This window comes from Podarcis liolepis (genome assembly GCF_965112155.1).
Source record: "Podarcis liolepis genome assembly, chromosome: 2".
In the NCBI taxonomy this organism is placed as follows: domain Eukaryota; kingdom Metazoa; phylum Chordata; class Lepidosauria; order Squamata; family Lacertidae; genus Podarcis; species Podarcis liolepis.
The window spans coordinates 37,797,005-37,818,733 of NC_139555.1; the positions used below are offsets into that span (position 1 = coordinate 37,797,005).

The 21,729-nt window shown below is 45.8% G+C and overlaps 1 protein-coding gene across 1 annotated transcript; it reads right to left on the reverse strand.

Moving 5' to 3' along the window:
* Positions 1 to 180: 180 nt before the first annotated feature.
* LOC310699574 (uncharacterized protein) lies at positions 181 to 19,557 on the reverse strand. Its single transcript, XM_083487696.1, has 7 exons — positions 19,387 to 19,557; positions 7,752 to 7,907; positions 5,877 to 6,200; positions 4,467 to 4,721; positions 2,295 to 2,441; positions 1,099 to 1,143; positions 181 to 901 (listed from the first exon to the last, which is right to left on the reverse strand). The coding sequence occupies exons 2-7, from the start codon at positions 7,810 to 7,812 to the stop codon at positions 879 to 881; spliced, it is 855 nt and encodes a 284-aa protein (XP_083343822.1). The 5' UTR covers positions 7,813 to 7,907; positions 19,387 to 19,557; the 3' UTR covers positions 181 to 878.
* Positions 19,558 to 21,729: the final 2,172 nt, after the last annotated feature.

Sequence of the window (21,729 nt, forward strand, 5' to 3'; positions counted from 1 at the left end):
GTTTACTAAAATAGTTCAGTAGTATTATTCTTCCACAGTTCAGGTATTTTTATTTGAAGACACACACCCTCAAAAAAAGTAATAATCACAAGGCCTCTTCAAATGAGTACAGTAAATATATTCTTAAAAAATAAAGACAAAACAATAACACATACTATACACACACACACACACACACACACAGAGACATACATACAGTGTATATACTCGAGTATAAGCCGACCCAAATATAAGCCGAGGCACCTTTTGGGCCACTTGTCCCTCCGCCGCCTGCCTCACTCGAGTATAAGCCGAGGGGGGCTTTTCCAGCATAAAAAATGTGCTGAAAAAGTTGGCTTATACTTGAGTATATACGGTGTCTATCTATCATCTATCATCTATCTATCTATCTATCTATCTATCTATCTATCTATCTAATCTATCTATCTGTTATTTGCACCTTTAGAGCACAATTCTGACACATGATTTGTCCAAGGCTTTTCAGAAGGTATTTAACAAAGGTGAGATTTGAATGCAGATGACTATACTGTTGCTGCCACATTAATATACCTAGTCTGCTGCAACTATTACAGAGAGGACTATCTACAGATGCTAGATAAAGGAGTGCTGCAGGAAAACAACCCTGTTCAAAACCTGAAGAAAGATGCATTGTATTATGCTGGAGAAAGAAGTGGAATCCAAACAGCAGACTGCTTCTTTCAAGTGAAAGGCAAGTCTTTCTTGACTAATAAGACACTAAAATGGCTTAGAGATGTCGTAAGATGGGCTTGCAGAGCAGAAGTCCTTTGCCTTCGCAATCTGAATTGCAGAGTCCCACAGTGTTACAGTTTTCCATGTGTTTCTTGATCCAGTCACTGCATTTCCTTCAATTTGGTTTGTCACTGACATTCCTGTATCATCTCTAGGAGAAAGAAAGAATAATGATGACAGCAAGAATGCCACTGATTGCAATGAACTAAGAAATCATTCGCCTATCAGCATAATATCTAAAATGTTTTTCTATGACATGCCAATGTTGAAAAGGCCAGAGCAATGTATACACCTTTCTTCCTGTGTTATTAACTGCAGTACTAACTAGCAGACTTAATAGATATTTACCTTCAGATAGGAAAAGCCGCTGGAGATATTTATTCCTTATTGCACCTGAGGAATGACAAAACAAAGGGATACCAGAAAGGCAAATCAGATGGGAGGAGAGGAAGAATTATGTATTTTTCTGTCAACTTTTACCCCATCCATTCCACTCTTTAGAAAATAAGGCATCTATGTCCTGGTAGCCGCTGTTTATATACTTTGCTGAAACTTCATCTAAACTATTGTAAAAGCTTTAAACATTTTCACTCAAAGTCAAGTTGTGGACTCTTCACAGAAATGTTGTGGTTTGTGTTGCCTTTTCGCTGCACATATGCATAATTCTTGGCTTGAACTCCAAGATGGTGAAAAGGCTTTATGTGGCTGTAACAAGTCACAATGCTCACAGTTTCTCTGGCATTTTATTAGTTTCACTTCAAATATAGAATTTTCGCAGGTGAATTTTAAAAAAATAGTTGAAGCCAAAAAGAAAAACAAATGTTGTGGTCAGGGGAAAAGCAATGCACCCAAACACTCTACTACCCACCCCATGGCTCCCCCAGCCAGAGTCTAGACACCCACGCCATAAGAGCAGTGAAACCGGGTGTTCTTGTTTATCTTTGAACTCTGGATATCACTGATTCAGGTGGACTTGTGTATTCAGGTGAAGTCGAACCCTTGGAGAGGGGGACCTTCTCTGTCCTCCCGCAAACTCCTGTGCATGCATCTACAAAACAGCAAGCACGTTTTGCCTTTGTAGTGATTTCATCATGGCAGCAAAAACTTCTCCAGCCTAAACTCTGCAGTAGGACAGCCACCCAGCTCAAGGCTCAACGAGGAATGCCTACCTTCGCACCACCCCAGCCCAGGCACACTTCACACTGGAAGAGTTTCATCTTGAGGCAGACTTGGTGTGCATGGCTGGACTGTGTGGTAGTTCCTCTGGATTCAAGCTGAAGAAATTTAAATGCTACACCAAGCATCATCTGGTGCCTGGGTAGGCTTATTATAGGCAAAACTGAAGTGTTGAGTCCCAAAGATTGCGGAGTAACAATTATTCTAATAAGTAAATTATATGCTCCACACAGATATTTCTTGTAATACACACACAAACACACACATGTATATAAGCTCCCTGGAGAAGTTTCTTCCCCCATATGTTTCCAAATGATATCCTGGGAAGAAAAACATGAATCCCCAGCCAATTCTTATAAAAAACTGACCTTTCTTCTTTCTGCAATGAAAAAACGTAACAGCACAAATGGCTGCCAGGATAACAACGATGAAAACCGGAATTAATATTTTCTTTTCTGCATCTTGTGATACTTTATTGGTAGTTGTTTCATTTCCAACACGAACAAGAGCAGAACCTGTACAGGAGGGGAAGAGGAAAAAAGCAACATCTGGAGTGAATTGTATCTTTGGACACAACTGACTATGACAATGTGCAAATACTCAAGACTCAGGTACAATCAAGCCACCAGTAGCTCAAAAAAGTGAGGAAGCTACAAATAATCATAAAACCACTGCCAACATCCCTTTCCTCAGCTCCACTCCTCCATCATGAATCTGTCAGTGGAAGTCGCTCCTATAAAACCTCCATGTTCTGGGGCAGTACACCCCTGAATACCAGACGCAGGAGACAGATGAGAGGGAAAGGCCGTGGTCCTTAGATCCTGCTTGTAAGCTTCCTGGAGATGTGGAAATGGCAGACCCTCCAAGTGTCCCTATTTTCCAGGGATAGTCCTGGATTTATAGAAGTCATCCTAGTTTCTGATTTGATCTCAGAATGTCCCACTTTCCTTACAACGTCCCTATTTTCATTGGGGAAATGTTGGAGGGTATGGAGTTATCCAACCCCCGAGCCAAGGAGATAAGTAACTATACAACCTTTAGAAGACATCTCATTAAACAACAGGGAAGTTGTTCAATGTTTATATATGTTGGAATGCACCCTGTGTAGCTAGGGCAACCCAGTCAGAAGGGCGGGGTATAAATAATAAAATGATGATGGTGGTGGTGATGATGTTAGAATAGTACGTCCCTATTTTAATCTGAAAAATGTTGGAGGGTATGAAATGATTACTGCAAGGAGCAGTGTTGGATTAGCTCAAAATAAGTGACTAGCTAAGGCCACAAACTCAGGGCACTTGTAGACCATTGCTATTTTGGGTAGGATTCAATCACATACCAGGATGTCATGAACACATCTGCCCCAAGTAGAGAAATACAGCATGAGTTAGGAAGCAGTCAGACAGCTGGGAACAGCCCCCCTCCCCTCCTCCTGACAAGGAATGGCATGTAGATAAGGTGTTAGCAGAGAGTGGAAGGGAGAGAAGTCAACTCGCTTAAGAAGCACAGGAAGGCTCAGAAAGCAGGAGGGGTAGCATTTCTTCACTGGAAGAGGAGGCAATTAATCCCCTGAGCCCAAAGAGGAAAGGTATTAGACAGGAAACAAACCCAGAGACATAAGGGTCATAGGTTCAGGATATTCTGCAGAACCAGGAAGCACTCCTCAGAAGGGTCAACTGACTCGTAAGGCACAGATGCTTGGTTAGACGTCCGAGACTACCGTATTTTTCGCTCTATAACACGCACCCGACCATAACACGCACGTAGTTTTTAGAGGAGGAAAATCCATAGGCATGCCACCCGTAGGCATTCCCTCCATAACACGCACAAACATTTCCCCTTACTTTTTAGGAGGAAAAAAGTGAGTGTTATGGTGCAAAAAATACGGTAATTGTTTGTATCGCAATAAATCTTCTAGCTAATTACGACTTGCGTGCTGTGTTATCAAGATGGCAGCCTGGGCTCTTGACACAGGAAATTCAGGTTGCTCAGTTAAACTTAATCTGGAGCTCTTGCATAACAAACTCACCCACCCCACAATTCTGACTTAATCTGACAGGAAAACACACCAGAAAGTGTGGGATAACGATTGCTTGATGCAACATCATTGATTGCTTAACATCCCCCACACACAAAAAATCAGGATGAATGCTCAATAAACAGGTTCTCTAGAAGTGACCCCAGTACAGAGCAGAGACTGGGCTCTGGGCTCCAAACATTAAACCCACCAATCATTTCTTTCCAATTCACCCCTCCCCCCAAAACACATTCCCATCTAGATTATTATTATTTTATTATTCTTTATTTATTAAATTTGTATACCACCCTTCATCCATAGATCTCAGGGCAGTTCACAACATAATCAAAATCACAACCAGTTTCCTGTCAGTTAATTTGCTCTCAAAATACCCATTCCCCACCCAAAAATCTTCCACTACAGTACAAGTTAAAGTTGATTTTCAAATGGATCCAAACCAGTGTCACTGCCATGGCTTTCTGGACAGTTTAGTCTGTAGGCAACAAGACATTTTTGTTGAACTCACCCTGGGGATTATCACAATTTGTGTTGTTGTTCAGGATGGAGCAGCATATCGTGCCACTATCAAGAGACTGCCGCTGAAGAGTACTGATGAGAGAGAATGAACCATCTTCATTTTTCAATGACACAAGTTTTGAATTGTGAGTCAGGTTGGTTCCATGGTCACCAAACCAATAGAGCTGCCTCTGTGGATGCCCTCCTGACGCTGTGCACACCACAGTGTCCTTCTGAATTTTGATTTGAGGTTCAGAATACGGTGCTGGAAAACATGTAGGTGGTAACTTATTTAATCAATTTAATTAAAATATTTCTAGCCCCACTTTGCATTATGAAAAAGAAGCCGAAAGTGGGTTACAATATCAGTAGTTAAAAGCATAAGATAGTCCTATTCAGAGCAGACACATTGAAATTAATGGACATTACAAACTTAAGTTCATTAATTCTGTTGAATTTACTTTGAGTAGGACTTAGTTGAAGACATCTCATGTACATAAACAAAACCACCAGCCAACCAAGATAAATTATGGCCTTTTAAACTCTCTCTCTCTATTTCTCTCTCTCTCTCTCTCTCTCTCTCTCTCTCTCTCTCTCTCTCTGTGTGTGTGTGTGTGTAGGGGTGGTATTGTTTTTGTTTGTTACTGTGATATGTATTTTTGTGTTTTTATATCATAAACTGCCCTGTGATCCTTGGATGAAGGATGGTATAGAAATAAGTAAACAAACAAGCAAACAACTGACTGAAGAAATCTAAAATAACATAATAAGCTCAGCAGTCAACAATTCACCACAAAGCCTCAGGAAATAGTTCAGTTTGTTAGTGTGTGGTGTTGATAACACCAAAGTTGCAGCTTTGATTCCCGTATGGGACAGCTGCCCATTCCTGCATTGCAGGGGGGGTGGACTAGATGATCCTAAGGGTCTCTTCCAACTCTATGATTCTGTGTAATAAATAGGCCTTTAACTGGCACTGGAATTTTATAAAGTCTGTCACCAGCTTTATCTGGGGTGGAACAAAATTTTGCAGCCAAGTACCTACGTATGTAATTAGAACAATAAAGAAATTGTTCCCAACTCTATGATTCTGTGTAATAAATAGGCCTTTAACTGGCACTAGAATTTTATAAAGGTTGTCACCAGCTTTATCTGGGGTGGAACAAAATTTTGCAGCCAAGTACCTACGTATGTAAATAGAACAATAAAGAAATTGTTCCCAGACTATTATGGACCACATTCAACTAAAGGTCATTATTTTTTCAGAAACAGAACTGGGTTTGCTATATGTTTAGCATGCCCACATTTCCTCCAATATGCATTTTCATTACTTTAATATCACCTTGCTTTTGACACCAGCCCCAGCCCATGATCCATCAAACCCAGAGTTCTTGATGTCCGTTGTTCATTGGCTTAAACTTACCAACAACCTTTAGATATATAATTTTGTTGTGATCATCTCCATTAACAGCTTCCAAAAAAAACTTATAATGTCTTTGGTCAGATATTTTTACTTTGTGGACACAGAGGATAACCGATTGATTTATCACCATCAATGAAATTCTTCCATTGTCAGTAATATATTTATTTCTTATTGAGTTGAGGTCACTTTCCTGTGGACAACTTGTCTCATTATGACAGAACTTCACTGTTGCATTTAGCATTGCTTTGTTGTTCTCACATGTAAGGTTAACGGCTTTCCCAAGTGCTGCAATAACTTCTTCGACACATGTGAAATTTGGGAATTCTGAGAGAAAATGGGATGGGGAGACATAGCAAATGCATCAGTTGATTCAAGCACTGAAACAGGCGATTAAAAGGCACTATTATGTCAGTCAGGGATGGCTGTAGCTCAGTGTCAGAAGCAAACCAGCAGTAAATCACAACGTGAAAGTTGGAATTAACTCTTTATTACCAAAAGTATAATCTGCACGGGAGTGTCAGGCCTAATAAGCACAGCGACTCATCTCCAGTAGGTCTTACTCCTGTGAAGCAGTTGTTGAGACTGAAGACCCCCACCTCCCCACAGCTGCCAAAGTCCCCTCATCTCCGGGATTCCCCCCCCCCACAAGCAATCAGAGACTGCACCTGTGTGCCTGTCTTTGCTCCTTCCCTTTCATGCCTCTCCTGGTTCTAGGAGATGGGTGGGGGATGGGAATTTGCCAGAGCAGGAGGGAAAGACACCTACAGTATGACTCTTCACCAGCCTGACTCATCTCCACCTCTTGGCCTCTCTGATGGAAGCTGTAGTCCACAACATTTGGAGGGAAGTTTAGTAAAGGCTGTTTTAGCCCTTGAGATAAGGATTGTACCCTAAGGCTAGCAAAAGGTACAATCCTAAGGCATCAGAAAGCTGCCACCAGTTAGCGTAAACAAGCCTTTCTCCACCTGGAACTCCCATCCTTTTTAAGAGATGCTGGACAGAAAGATGAGACTAATGCTGACCTCCAGAAGTTAGACTACAGCTCCCATAATCCCTCACTGTTGGCCATGCAGGCTGGTACTGATGGGAGCCGTAGTCCAGAACACCTGGAAGGCATTAATTTGGGGAAGAAGGAGTCTCATTGGTGCTTACTTCTGAGTAGACATGTATAGGCTTGTACCATAAAATGCTGAGTGGATTTGGGCTGAACATCTTACTCCTGTACAAATGCATGTCGGAGTATAAAGCTGTGGGAAAAATAGTAACAGGAGACAAGCTAGAAGGGAGTTGAATTTATAATACTTAATCATTTAAATCCAGTTAGGAGCACTGGCCAGGAAAGTATATAATCCATCACCAACAGCAATAGGTAGGGAGCATAAATTAGCACATAAGGACCACTTTGTATACAATCTGCAAAGCACAACCCATGTTAGCCATTCCTGACAGCAGAGCCTGTGTTCCTCAATATATTGTGGGACTCCACTTCCAACATTCCTAGCCAGCATGGCCAATGGTGAGGGATTATGGGACCTGTAGTCCAACTTCTGGAGGTCAACACCAGACTCATCTTTCTGCCTAGCATCCCTTAGAAAGGTACGCATGGCAAGAGAATTTGCACAGCTGTACTTAATCAGGATGTATGCACCATGGCTGTAGTTGTACCAAGATTTATGTAATATTACTGAAATACAGCTCTCATTGTTCAGAAATGTGCTTAATAGCTCAGAATACCTGAAGACAGAGCAGCTGGTACATATTTTTAGTATTGAGAGCTGGGGCTATCGCCTATCCCTGTGCAATGAAAGGCAAAAGTAAGAGAAAAAGATAATTCCAAAGCACCCCACAGTCACCAATGGAAATAGGAATGCTTACCATTAGATCCCTGAGTGGTTACTAATAGGAAGCACAGAGGTAAGAGCTGGAGGGATGCCATCGGGACGATGTTGAAATAGTGCTACAGGCCAGCCCCACTGCTGGAAGAGGTTTCTGACACCATGTTGCACACCTGAAAAAGACCTCGTTGTTCACCTGTTGAGAAAAGAGGATTTGTGAGAGTCCTTCTCCATTTCCATGCAGTTGAAACGGATTTGAAAGAAGACCACTTCCAACAAAGTCCTTCACATTCTACCTCTGAAGTTGATTCATCCTTTAAAAAAACCAAAAAAACCACCAAAAATATTGCAGAACAAAGAAGATGTTGGAGAAGTGTGAGATCACTTTGTAACAGTAGTGAATGGTATGGAGATGCTTACCTGACCTCCCAGCAGGTTAGTCACTGCCATTACAATGCAAATGCACCAGCAAAGCCAGTCTGGTGCTCTTGCAGGTATGTCTGCATTGTGCTGCTCTCTCCTTCCCAGTAAGCGGCAGTGACTCGCCTTTTGGGAAGTCAGGTAAATGTCATCACCGCATTGTCTGCTACTGCTTCATAATATGAAGGGACTGGCGATCAATCAGCAAGCATGAATGTGACTGGGTGTCAGTCACAGAAGGGAGTCTTCCCTACTTCTTGCGGAAGGGAAGAAATTCCTGGAAGGAGGCATAAAAAACAACTGCTCATATATTTGAAAGGTACCCATTGGGGATGGGGGCCTTCAAAATCCAGTGGGGCACAGATATTTTGGTCACATCATCCTCTTGCATTGATTTACAGTGATTTCTGTTCCTATCTACAAACACATGATATCATCTTTCTTCAAGAAACTTGGGCAAAAGAGGGCGCTATGGTTGAATTACAGGGTTTTGCAAGTTACACTCAACCAGCTCTTAAAACTGCAAAGTATGGAAGGCCTAGCGGAGGGCTGGCGGTGCTGGTGTCAACCTCTCTTAAAGTATCAATTCAACAGTGTCCCTCGTTGACCACCCCTAATTTTTTAGTGTTGTCCCTTTCTGATAGTCTCCTGAGAAATACTTATTGTATCTGCCTGTACATACATCCAGTAAAGTCTTGTGAGGAACTGAGATCATATTGGGATATTTTGGCCACGTCATCCTTTTTCATTAAAGCACTGTTAAACCCAGTGGTTTTTTTCTGGGGGGACGCATACCCCTAAACATTTTGTGAATTTACATTTGGCCTCATTGAGGGGCAGTATTTCAATATGAGTAGGAAAATGAGACTACCCCTAAACACTTTTTTAAGGAAAAAAGCACTGGTTATGAAGGAAGGTGAGGACAGGTGACCTCACCTAGGCCCGAAGTCACCCCCCCCCCCAGCAGGCTCAAAGCTTCTCAAAGCTTTTCAAAATCATTTTCTCAGCAGCTAAGCATCAGAAACATTCCGCTTGCTGTAACTAAAAAGATTGCAACAAGGTAGAGAACAGAGCCCATTGTCTTCTCAGGCCTTTCTCAGAACAACATTGCAACTTGCTTTCTCTCCGGGAACCATGCCAAAGCACAAGAATGAAACTACGGGAACACTCTGAAAACCCCCTCACCCCCTTTCCTGCCAAGAGTCCACAATAGTTCCAAGACAGCTTTCTGTACATGCTCAGGAACCTCAACATGGGGCAGGACTCCTGAGGGAGGAGAAAGGGGGAGGGAACTGGAAAGGGGTATATATGCTTGTGCACATGATTGTGAACTCGTGCATGCTTTTTGTGACTTATCACACTTGCTCCTTCTACCAGTTCATGGATGGTAGAAATAAAAGCCTTTTCTCCGAAACTATTCCTTGAGTGTCTGTTGACTCCCACTTCCCTTTCCCAGGCGCAATATTTTTCCCACCCGAGGGCAAAGCCTCATAAGGCTACAGTTATACCCTTTTAAACAGTCACAGCTTCCCCCGAAGAATCCTTGGGAGCATAGTTTGTTACAGGTGCTGAGAGTTCTTAAGAAAACTCTACAGTCATACCTTGGTTCTCAAACAGAATGCATTCCGGGACTCCGTTCAACTCCCGAAACCATTTGAAAACCAAGGCGCAGCTTCCGATTGGCTGCAGGAGCATCCTGCAGCCAATTGGAAGCCATACTGGACGTTCGGCTTCCAAAAATTGTTCGAAAACCAGAACACTCACACCTGGGTTTTGATCGTTCGAGAGCCAAGGCATTTGAGATCTAAAATACAACTGTATTCCCTTCACAGAACTACAATTCCCAGGGTTTCCTGGCAAGAGGGATTAATTGTTAAACCCCCCTGTGAAAGAAACAGGGGAACAAGCTACAGTTCCCAAAATTCTTTGGGGAGAACCATGACTGGTACAACAGTGCTCTGTGGCCGCTGTCTACCAACCTCAGTGCGGAACCAACATTCATATAAAGGCTGCTCATATCCAGCACGTAGAAACATTGCCAGGCACAGGCCTCCTCTATGCAAATGAGGTGGCAGCGACCTAAGATGGCAGAAGATGGCTGTATGGCTTCAGACTACTACAAGTAGGGACCCATTTTTAAATTCCCTCTACATTATTTGCTTACATTCCCTGATGAACATGAGGTTCTTTATTTGCTCCAGTGGGCAAGAGGATGGTGACCCAAGGAGACCCAAGAGGCTGCAGTCCAACTCCCTACAATTTAGACTTTAGGTTATCATGCTATAAACATGAATAATTCCTAAGGTTTGAATCCCAGAACACTAGCTCTGAAGCAACTTCCTTGCCAGAAAAAATAGCATAGGTCCATTTTGCTATCGAATAAGGATCTACCATGTCATTATCTATTCAACCAACAGAGGGAGTGCTGCTCATATCTTACAGACAAGACAACAGTATCCTGTTCACAGTTCCTTATCACCAGTTACCAACTTTGCAACAGGAATAAACATGAAAAAATAAGCCCATATCTGCAGTGGATGCAGATTTCCGGTATATTGCTGCATGCCACCCCAATCTCCAAGCGGTATGAGATCCCAGGAGTTCTAGGATGGAGGGGCTCACAGCATTAACACCCCAAGAGGGTCTTGTTTCTCCCATAGCGGCAGCCTCAGATTCAAGCAGAAATCAAATATTGTGCTCTACTTCTCTGGCTCTCCAGCCTGCAGCTTTATCTCTAGGTCAAATCACAGCAAACTCTGCTCTCAAACTATCTAAGAACTGAAAGGGAGATTCCACCCAGTAATACAAATACAGTACAAACGATAAGATGCATGAAAACACAAAAGCAGGAAATTCCCATCCTAGAACTGAGGTCCTCAGAGAGGTGAAGGAGCCTTGGCAGAGGTCCAGAGGTAGAGCCTAGCTCCGAAAGTGCACAGCATTTTTTTAAAAGACACATTGTGCAGGAAATCCTGGCCTTTGTCCTTGACTTTTTTCGGCAAATGACCGAAAATCAAAAGAGAAACGAAAACTGAACAGGCCAGCTTTGGGTTTTTATGCCCGCTTGACCTCTGTGACCGAACCTGGTTAGGAATATACAGTGGTACCTCGGGTTACAGATGCTTCAGGTTACAGACTCCGCTAAAACAGAAATAGTACCTCGGGTTAAGAACTTTGCTTCAGGATGAGAACAGAAACAGAGTGGTGGTGGCATGGTGGCAGTGGGAGGCCCCATTAGCTAAAGTGGTACCTCAGGTTAAGAACAGTTTCAGTTTAAGAACAGACTTCCAGAATGAAGTTTTTAACCCGAGGTACCACTGTACATTATCCTGATTGTGAGGTTTGTCACTCAGTTCGGTCTTGTGTAGCTGGATCAAATTGTGCACGTCCTCTGATAAGAGGAAAATGCCAGCGCAGTAGCAGTCAAATTCTGATTTGGGACTGTATTCAGGGCAAAAAAAGCCCACAACCCAGTTAAAGGCTTCCCATGCCACAAACCTAATCTGGCTCCTCCCCAGCCCAGCTATTGCTTAAAACCCTGCTGAGAGCCCTAGAGTCCTGCTCCTGCCTCTATCCACCTGGCCCAGGGTGGGTCCTGACAGGTGCTATAAGGACTGCTGCTGCCGCTGCTCAGCAGAGAGGGCTTCTTCTTTTAAATTGCTTTTAAATTGTTTTTTATATCCTTTGAAGGTTTTTTTTAAAGTGTTTTAACTGTTTTTAACTGAGTTGTAAGGGCATTTTGTGGGATGTGCCTGGGAGGAGAGGAGCAGGGGAGAGCGGGCGGCGGGGGGGTTGCGGATAGAGGCACTGGCGGAGGAACAGGAGTGCAGAGGAAACGGACCGCCCCCAGCACCACTATTCCGGTAGGTTGCTATCATGGCAGCCCCCCTGGACATGTGCTGCGCACTGCCCCCACGTACCACGCCCCTGGGAGGCATGCCACGCCCCCGGGGGCACCAGCCACGCCCCTGCCTGCTCTCCGCCCCCAGTAGTGGAGCACGCAGCTTCACCACTGGGTAGAGGGAGGTATGGCGTGGGAGGAGGGGCAGGCCAGGTAAGGGGCATACGGCACAGGCAGTTAGTGACCATGCCGTGTGCCAACCCCCCCTTCAACCTAGGGAATTGTTGTTGTCATATCAGCCAGCCCTCGGGTCTGCAACTGCTGCTGTTGAATGCCAGGTCTGCCCAGAATAAAATCTCCCTGTGGAGTGGGGGAGGAAAAATGGGGGGGATAAGGATATGTTTTTGGATAATATGTCATGTTATAACTTTGATATATTTTTTTAAAGGTACAGTACAGTACAGTACAAAAAAACAAAAAAAACAGGGTGGAGTGGGTCTCACCCAGCTGTGCCCACCTGGGTACTCAGTACAGCATCAGGCCAGACTCAAGAGTCGAGGAGGGGGAGCTGCTGTGGTCTATAGAGTCTCTCCATCTCCAGACTCTCTGTCCAGTCGGGTGTGTGGGTGTTCCTGGTGTTGGGCAATCGGGACAGATAAGGGATTCTGCTGGTTTACCGCCTGCCTTGCTGCCCAGCAGTCTCTCTGTCTGAACTGACTGGGCTGGTCTCAGAGGTGGTGTTGAGGACTCCCAGACTGCTGGTACAGTGGTGCCTCGCAAGACGAAATTAATCCATTCTGCGAGTTTCTTCGTCTAGCGGTTTTTTCGTCTTGCGAAGCAACCCTATTAGCGGCTTAGCAGATTAGCGCTATTAAAGGCTTAGCGGCTATTAAAGGCTTAGCGGCTATTAAAAGCTTAGCGGCTATTAAAGGCTTAGCAGCTATTAAAAGCTTAGCGGCTATTAAAGGCTTAGCGGCTTAGCAGCTAAAAGGCTATTAGTGGCTTAGCGGCTTAGAAAAAGGGGGGGAGTGAAAAAAAATCGGAACACTCGCAAGACGTTTTCGTCTTGCAAAGCAAGCCCATAGGGAAAATCGTCTTGCGAAGCAGCTCAAAAATGGAAAACCCTTTCGTCTAGCGGGTTTTCCGTCTTGCGAGGCATTCGTCTTGCGGGGCACCACTGTATTGGGAGACTTCAACTTCCATGCCCAGACAGCTGGTTCTGGGGCGGCTCAGGACCTCATGGCCCCCATGACAACCATGGGGCTCTCCCATCATGTCACTGGCCCAATGCACACGGCAGGCCAGGCTCTGGACCTTGTTTTCTCGACTGGGCAGGAAGACAGTGATTTGAAGGGGTGGGACAAAGACATCAGTCATGGTCAGATCACTTTCTGTTGAGATTTATCATATTTTTCGCTCTATAGGACGCACCGGACCATAGGAGGGGGAGAACAGGAAAAAAATAATTCTCCCCCTCTCTGCTTAGCGCCCCTTCAGCGAAGCAGCAGGAGAAACGGACCCCCTTCCATTTCTCCTCCCGCTTCGCTGAAGGGGTGCTGCGCAGAGAGGGAAAACTGTGCAGCGCCTCTCCAGCAAAGCGAAGCCTGGAGAGCAAAAGGGATTGCTGTGCACCGACCCCTCTCACTCTCCAGGCTTCAGGAGGCTATCTGCAAGCCCCCAGAGCGCAGCAGGAGTTGCACAGCCACCCCCAAGCTGCGCAGCACTCTGTATCGCTATTCTGGCTTTGGGGACAGCCTCTGAAGCCTCCGCAGGGCAGCGGGGTGCCTTCACCCCGCTGCCCTGTGGAGGCTTTGCGCAGCTAACCCCAAGCTTTCGGCTTAGCCGCACAGCCTGCATTCGCTCTATAGGACGCACACACATTTCCCCTTAGTTTTTGGAGGGGAAAAAGTGTGTCCTATAGAGCGAAAAATACGGAAGGTTGTCAGCACCTTCTCCCCTCCACAGAGGCAGGGGATCTATTAGCCCTCGGAGGCTGATGGGTCAAGTGGGATTCAAAATGGCTCTGAGGGGTTTTCTGGCTGATATGACTAGCACCCCTGTTGAAGCCCTGACAGACCTCTGGAACACCAGGCATTTGACTGATTTAATTGACATCTGATGCCCTTTTAAAATGTTTTTTTTTGGGGGGGGGCAGTTATTGGGCTGTTGTTTTTATTTGTATTTTATATTTTGTGGTTTTATATTTTGATTTTGTTCTGTGAAATGCCCTGAGATCTCTGGGATATGGTGGTATATAAATTAAATAAATAATAAACAAACAACCACCACCATAGGAAACATAAGGAGCTGCCTCATACTGAATAAAACAATTATTCCATCTAACTCAGTGTTGTTTGCACCGACTGGCAGTGGCTTTCCATGGGTTCAGGTCAGGCACATTCCCTACCTGGAGATGTCAGGGATTGAACCAGGGACCTTCTGCCTGCACAGCAGATGATCTACAATTGACCTATGGCCCTTCCTTTCAGGTCTGGTCCTTAGCCAAGCCTTAGGGGATGAAGAAAATGAAACCGAATCAAAACAGAAATTAATTTTGGCAGGAATGGACACGAAGGATTAATGTTGTTCTGTTAACCACAAGTCAAACCTCAGGAGAGAGGCATGTTACTTGTTAAGGAAGGAAGTTAAGAAACAAAGCCACTTGAAAAATTGAAGATGCTTAAAAAAGATAATGCTGTTTCTGGGAACATAAAACTGAAAGACAAATTCCACAAAGTGCATGAATTATAGTGAAAACTGATGCTGGCCCCAAATTCCACCCTCTAGGTTTGCAGCCCCATTCACAAGCTTCGAAAAAGTCCAGGTGCATTCACAGCCCATGGTAGTAACGAGGATGCACCCCTGAAACTCTGCATGAGGTATGGGGGTGTCCCATGGCGCCTCTGCAGGAGGTGAACTCTTTTGTCTCCATGGGTTTGGGGGATTCCATCTGTATCTGTACCCCCTATGCCAGTGTTTCCCAACCGGTGTTCCGCGGCACACTAGTGTGCCGCCGGACGTTGCCTGGTGTGCCGTGGGAGGGAGGCGGGCGAGTCGGGCTAATCCTCCGACGAGCTCCACCTCCAGACCCATTGCTCAAATCCTTTAACCCAGGAAGGCAGGAGGGCGGGGGGGGGGGGAGAGAAAAAAGAAAGGGTGGAAAAAAAGAAGGGGAAGAGAAAATATTTTTTTTTAAAAAGGAAAGAGAGGGAAAAAAACGAGGGATGGAGGAAGGGGAAGGGGGAAGAAGATGGGGGGTCTTTGTGTATAAACAGAAGGGGAGGACAATGAAGAGGGGCGGGGCTTGGCAGGCAGCAGATAACTGGGGAGGGGGGCGCGGCTGGCGGCGGCTCAAGGCAGGAAGGGAGGAGCTGCCTTGCGGAGAGTCTTGGGCTGCAGAGATTTCCCGTTCAGGAGCGCGGGAGGCCACGCCGTGGATGGGAATCTCCTCCTCCTCTTCCTCCTCCTCCTCCAGGAGAGAGGGTGGTCCGCCCCACCGAGTCGGGCCTGCTCAAGCGTGGGAGCCTATAGTTAGAGCTCAGCTCCTTTTCTTGCCTTCCCCGCCCCCCCCCCACGGAGCACATTTTCCTCGCCCCCCCCCAACCCCCGCATGTAGAATAGAAGCCCTCCAGCCTCCACGGTGCAAAAACTCTCCCCTCTGCAACGAAGCGCTTTGTTGCATATCTTTGGTGAGGTTTTTAGGCAGTCTTGGTGCACCTTAAATCAGCGCTAATTGCGCCTGGACGCAGTATTTACTTCCGAGTAGGCCCCCTTCTCCCCCCCCATAGCACCTGACGTTGCTATTCGTTTGTTTGTTGATAATTTAATTGTTTTAAAAGCATCATGCTAAAGAGCTCTCTCCCACCCCCAGACCCTTGGGCAAAACAGAAACACACACATACACAACCACAGAGATTGAGCCCTGCAGGTTTTATGAAATGAATGGATTCTGAATGCCTGTTTCAGTGGCTTGTCCGCCTTAGGCTGCTGGGCCAGACACCTGTTACACGGTGCAGTCCGTAAGCTGTGAGCGCTGCTACCTGCCGCCGAGACCACGTAACGACAGTCTTGAAAGACCTACATTGGCTCCCAGTACCTTTCCGAGCACAATTCAAAGTGTTGGTGCTGACCTTTAAAGCCCTAAGCGGTTTCGGTCCAGTATACCTGAAGTAGCGTCTCCGCCACCATCGTTCAGCCCAGACACTGAGATCCAGTGCCAAGGGCCTTCTGGCAATTCCCTCACTGTGAAAAGTGAGGTTACAGGGAACCAGGCAGAGGGCCTTCTCGGTAGTGGCGCCCGCCCTGTGGAATGCCCTCTCATCAGACATCAAAGAGATAAACCAGTGTTTCCCAACCGGTGTTCCGCGGCACACTAGTGTGCCGCGAGACGTTGCCTGGTGTGCCGTGGGAGGGAGGCGGGCGAGTCGGGCGGCGAGAGGCGGGGCGGCGGCGGCGAGGAGAGGCCGCCCAGCGCGGGGCTCTCGCCGTCTGCCTGCCTGGCTGCCTGCGTGGCGCTGACGTCACGGGGCTGTAACGTGCCCCACATAGGCACACGCGGGGCGGCGAGCGAGCTCCCTCCCACATCCCATCGCCGCTCGCTTTGGCCGGCCTACTGGGCTGTTGCAGGCGGAAGGCCTGCGCATGCGCGAGGTTTTTGCGCCTTCGGGATTCCCTTCACGCCTTCCTCCTCCTCCCGGGTCCTTGAGAGCGCGGGAAGCGGCTAAGCGAGACCGGCGTTGAGCCTGGTAGGTATTGCGCTTGCCAAGGCAGTCATTTGGGAAATGAAAACTTGCAAAGCAAGCAACCAGTTCAATCTGAAGTACGTGTATGCTTAATATCCTGTATCTGAAACCTGTTCTGCCCCCTCCCCCTCACTTGGTGCCATTTTCATCTACACATGCAGCAGAGTAAGTTGACCCAGAATAGTACCAATTCAGATGGCAGATGGGAGAATGACAGTGCTGAATGCTTTCCCATGTAGAACAGTCCCTGCAAATAAAAACCTAGCATATTTGGAAGAGGGATGGTAGCCTAACCATTACCTTCTATGCTGTTACTATTTTTATTTTTATTTTTTACATAAGTAAAAAGTGACCTTTCCCCATCTGGCATGGTGGTGTGCCTCGAGATTTTTTCCATGAAACAAGTGTGCCTTTGCCCAAAAAAGGTTGGGAAACACTGCCCTATGCAGTCTAATGGAGTGAGGCAACTCTGTTAGATTGCATGGGAATATTGAGAGAGGCAGAAGCCTTATTTTTTATGGTAGAACATTAGAGGGAAGTTGTCTTACTCCTCCTCTCCGTTATTTTTTAAAAGCTGAACAACTTGAGCTGATTAATTTTTTTAAAGGAAACGGGGATATGTACAAGGAAAATGCAGAGCTGTAATCTGGGGGAATTAATTTAAATGTTAATCAGTTAAAGCAAACATTTGCTAACTACATGTAACAAGTCCATCCTCCCTCCATTACAGTCCCTCAATTTTAGCTCTTCTGGACAGTGCCGCCTTGTCTGCAAGATCAGCATATGGATCTGTTGGCCATCCAAGGCCAATCAGATTTTTACCCTGATGAAGAGAGAGAGACCTTCAGTTGAGTGCTCAACAGCAATAAGCACACAAACAACCAGACTCTCCCAACCCAACAACAACAATTAGATAAAGAAAAGGGCTCTTGAGATGACAGTGCTGTAAGATCTGCACCATCTTCATCTAAACTCAGGTGTAGAGGTAAAGGGACCCCTGACTATGAAGTCCAGTCGCAGCTGACTCTGGGGTTTATTGGCTTTATTAGCTGAGAGAGCTGGCATACAGCTTCCGGGTCATGTGGCCAGTATGACTAAGCCGCTTCTGGTGAACCAGAGCAGCGCACGGAAACGCCGTTTACCTTTCTGCCAGGGAGGTACCTATTTATCTACTTGCACTCTGACGTGCTTTCAAACTGCTAGGTTGGCAGGAGCAGGAACTGAGCAACAGAAGATCACCCTGTCGCAGGGATTCAAACCGCCAACCTTCTGATCGGCAAGCCCTAGGCTCTGTGGTTTAGACCACAGCGCCACCCGCGTCCCTAAAAACTCAGGTGTAAAAATGTGCAATTAAGCCATATTTCTTAAAGACACTGCAGCCTCCACTGCATTTTGTTTTCAGCGGAAACACGACCCTGGATGAGCACCTGGAACTACATGGGATCTTGGGCAGAGTTGGCTCACAACCTTTGTATCATTATGAAGTCCAGTTTGATCCAGGAACAAAGTTAGATAAGCCATTCCCACGTAAACAAAACTCAGTGGTCTCCTCATGCAATGCAGAGTATGCTCTTCAGCAGCCGCCTTATAATAACTGGCTAGCCTTTGCCCTACAGGGCAAATAAAAGGCTTCAGGAAAAGAAACCCTTTCATTTAGGAGATGAGCATTAATTCAAAGGATGTTGTCTTCAAACTCAGTTTTCCTCAAGGCACAGCTATTAACATTAATGAGCATAATTAAGTCAGGCCCATTCATTTCAATGGGTCAACTCTAAGTCAAACTGATGTGAATACCAACCACTCCATGTGCAGTATTTGCACCCTAAGGGGCAAAACTGTCACGTTGCAAAAACAAAAAAACAAGAAGATCCCTTCCGGATAATCTGTTTTGCATTACTTTAGGAACGGGGGTGGGGGGGGGGAAGAGTTGTTAAGGCGTCCAATCACTTTCTTCCTGAATCCCGCCCCCCCCCCTTCCCTGCCAACTATGGTTCTCTGGAAGAAACTCAATCAATAGCTAAGCTGTGCATTAGTTCTTGGGAAAGGGGAACTCCGTTGTGTACAGCAGAGCCGAACGGATTTGCCACAAGATGCGACTGAGCCAGCATGAGTTTGACCAAACTGCGGGAGGCAGTGGAAGACAGGAGTGCCTGGCGCGCTCTGGTCCATGGGGTCACGAAGAGTCGGACACGACTAAATCACTAAACAACAACAGCAACTGAGCCGAAATCAGTGCTGGCATCCAGCGAGTACACTCCAGGCATTCTTAAACTGCACCTGGAGTAGGGAAATGGCTGGCAAAGGAAAGGGACTCTGCTGTCCCCCGCAGCTCCCCGGCTCCCAATCCAGAATCTGTTTTGGATTTAAAGGAAAGCGGACAGCGTTCATCCCGACGTACACCCTCTAGTAGGCACCCTCAGCATAGCTGTCAACTTTTCCCTTTTCTTGCGAGGAATCCTATTCGGAATAAGGGAATTTCCCTTAAAAAGGGGGAAACGTTGAGAGCTATGAATCTTGACGCCATGCAGCCTGGATCGGATTCTCCCACTCCGGATTCTAAGCGCTGTCGTAGTAAGAGGAACTCGATTTCGCTCTAGCCTCGCAAGACCTTTGCAGCTTTCTCAAACGGGCGACCGAAGCCAAAAAAAACACCACTGGGAAAAAAGCCTTACCTGAGAAGTAGAAAGCGCGAGCATCAAGAAGCATGCAATCCCCGCTTGTGAGCCAGCAGCAACAAGCGCACGCAAAACGAAACTAAAGGAAAACACGGAGAAGTGCTTTCACTTCTCGTATGAGGGATTAAGTTCAGTGAGTCCACCCTCCCGGAAATAAGGGAATTGAGCATTTAGGCTACCCACTTTCACCCCAGCCCGCTTGTTTCACATCTCGACGACGTGTTCTGGGCTGGATCTAGACACATCAAAGAAGCGTTTTGGTTAAACCCGTCGTTAACGTTGAATGAGAAATCCGGTTGGCAAAAACAGAACTCCACAGCGCCATCTGGTGTCACAAGTGTTAGAATGCGTCTTCAACGCATATAAAGCGGTTTTTATTTGCCAAGCGTAGCTGAGTCGCTTTCGTTAGGTTTGAGTTGGTCCTAGTCCAGGTATGACCTGACTGCTTATCTTAGACGTTTCAGGTTCTTTCATACATTGCAAACTCCTGCTGCAAAAGGCTCCCTTTAACAGTGACATTTCCCTCTGACAGCAGCATGTTAGGAAGACAGATAATGCTTCCCTTTCAGAGAAGCAGACATTCCCCCCCCCCACCAAAATTTGCAGCCAACAAATTACCTTGATTGTCTTTCTATCCCGCTTTTCGTTCAAATGAATTCCAAAGCAGATTACAAACAATAAACAACAAGAACATAGCAGAACATCATATAAAATAATTAACAAGTCATCAATAAAACAATTGTGGTCTATAAAACACTGTCAACAAAGCAGCAACTTAAAAAATAAGATAAACCACAATGAGAGTAAAAGTCATATTGTATGAGCGACAAATCAATATGACATTTGTAATCGATAAAACAGTATTAACAACATTAAGAGGACAGCAACTAAAAAAATAAACAAAGCACTGCTAAATTCATACACACATTCTCTTTGCTGCCATGACCAGTGCCAGATTTACAAGCTATAGCTTAGGGTCCCACTCTCTTGCCCCCACCCACCCAAAAAAAAAAACCTTTTAAAAAGCTGCATGTACATTTCCAAAATATAAGATAAAAAACAAATAAAATAAAACCTACATACAGCAGCAGTGTTTTGTGTTGTGTAGGCTCCTATGATGTGGGTAATGAGCCCCGCCTGCTAACCTGCTCCCTAAAATATCACTGGTTTGCTCATTTCTATATATAGGGTGCCTACATTCTGCATGGACTGCTTGCATGGATAGGTCCATAAATTACCATATAACATATATTCAACACACACAAAAACAGAGAGAATTTGTTGATGACAAAGGACAGCTAGACATATAAAGGGCTCCATTACCTTCAGTAGCTTAAGGTTTTATCAAACCTAAATCCAGCCCTGGCCACTCATAATCTTTCACTCTATTCTGGTCATTAAAATACACTGGTACCTTGGGTTACGGGCGCTTCAGGTTACAGATGCTTCAGGCTACAGACTCCGCTAACCCAGAAATAGTACCTCGGGTTAAAAACTTTGCTTCAGGATGAGAACAGAAATTGTGCTCCGGTGGCACGGCGGCAGCAGGAGGCCTCATTAGCTAAAGTGGTACCTCAGGTTAAGAACAGTTTCAGGTTAAGAACACACCTCCAGAATGAATTTAGTTCTTAACCCGAGGTACCACTGTACACATAAAATACACATAATGTCTGTTGTTAATGCAGCTGCCCTGGCAGGTGGAGATAGTGAAGTTCTTGGGACTACCACCAGTGATATGGTGGATGCTGAGACCTGTAGCCTGCCCAGGTGCCATTGCCCATATTGCTCTCAATAATCAGGAGGTCCATTCCCATTCAATGAAGTCTGAGACCAGCCTGTCCCTCCTGGAGCAGCAAGTCATGGCTGCACTCGGTGTAGGAGAGGCTGCCAGCAGCATAATGGGAGAAGCTGTTCTTCCCAGATTTCTCCTTTCATCAGCATTAAAAGGATGGGCTGGGTACAAATTATAAAATTATGATTTAAAAATTATGATGGTGATGGTTCGTTGCAGGGGTTGGCAAGCTTAGCAAACAATGGGCCAGTCCACGATCCGTCCATCAGAAGATGGGCTGGAGCGTGTGCACACGCACGCTCTTCCGGGTTGGAGGAGCGCTTGTGAGCATGCGCACAGGTGCCATCAACCCGGAAGTCAGTCCCCACACTGTGCTGGTAAGAGTGGGGAATGGGGCGTGTCAGGGGTTGCCATGGGCCGGATAGATGAGCCCCATGGGCCACTACTGGCCCATGGGCCTTAGGTTGTCGACCCCTGGTTTATTGTTTTAATGTTGCACACAGATTAGAGGGGTTTCCTTAAAGAAAAAAAATTGCACTTTATTTATG

What these genes read in the sequence shown, in the direction of transcription:
- LOC310699574 (XM_083487696.1), bottom strand. Translation starts at nt 7,812, where the DNA reads ATGGCATCCCTCCAGCTCTTACCTCTGTGCTTCCTATTAGTAACCACT. An exon ending in AACCACTCAGGGATCTAATG is followed by an intron (nt 6,201 to 7,751) that starts GTAAGCATTCCT and finishes ATTTTCTCTCAG; the next exon opens with AATTCCCAAATTTCACATGT. An exon ending in GCGGCTTTTCCTATCTGAAG is followed by an intron (nt 902 to 1,098) that starts GTAAATATCTAT and finishes TCTTTCTCCTAG; the next exon opens with AGATGATACAGGAATGTCAG.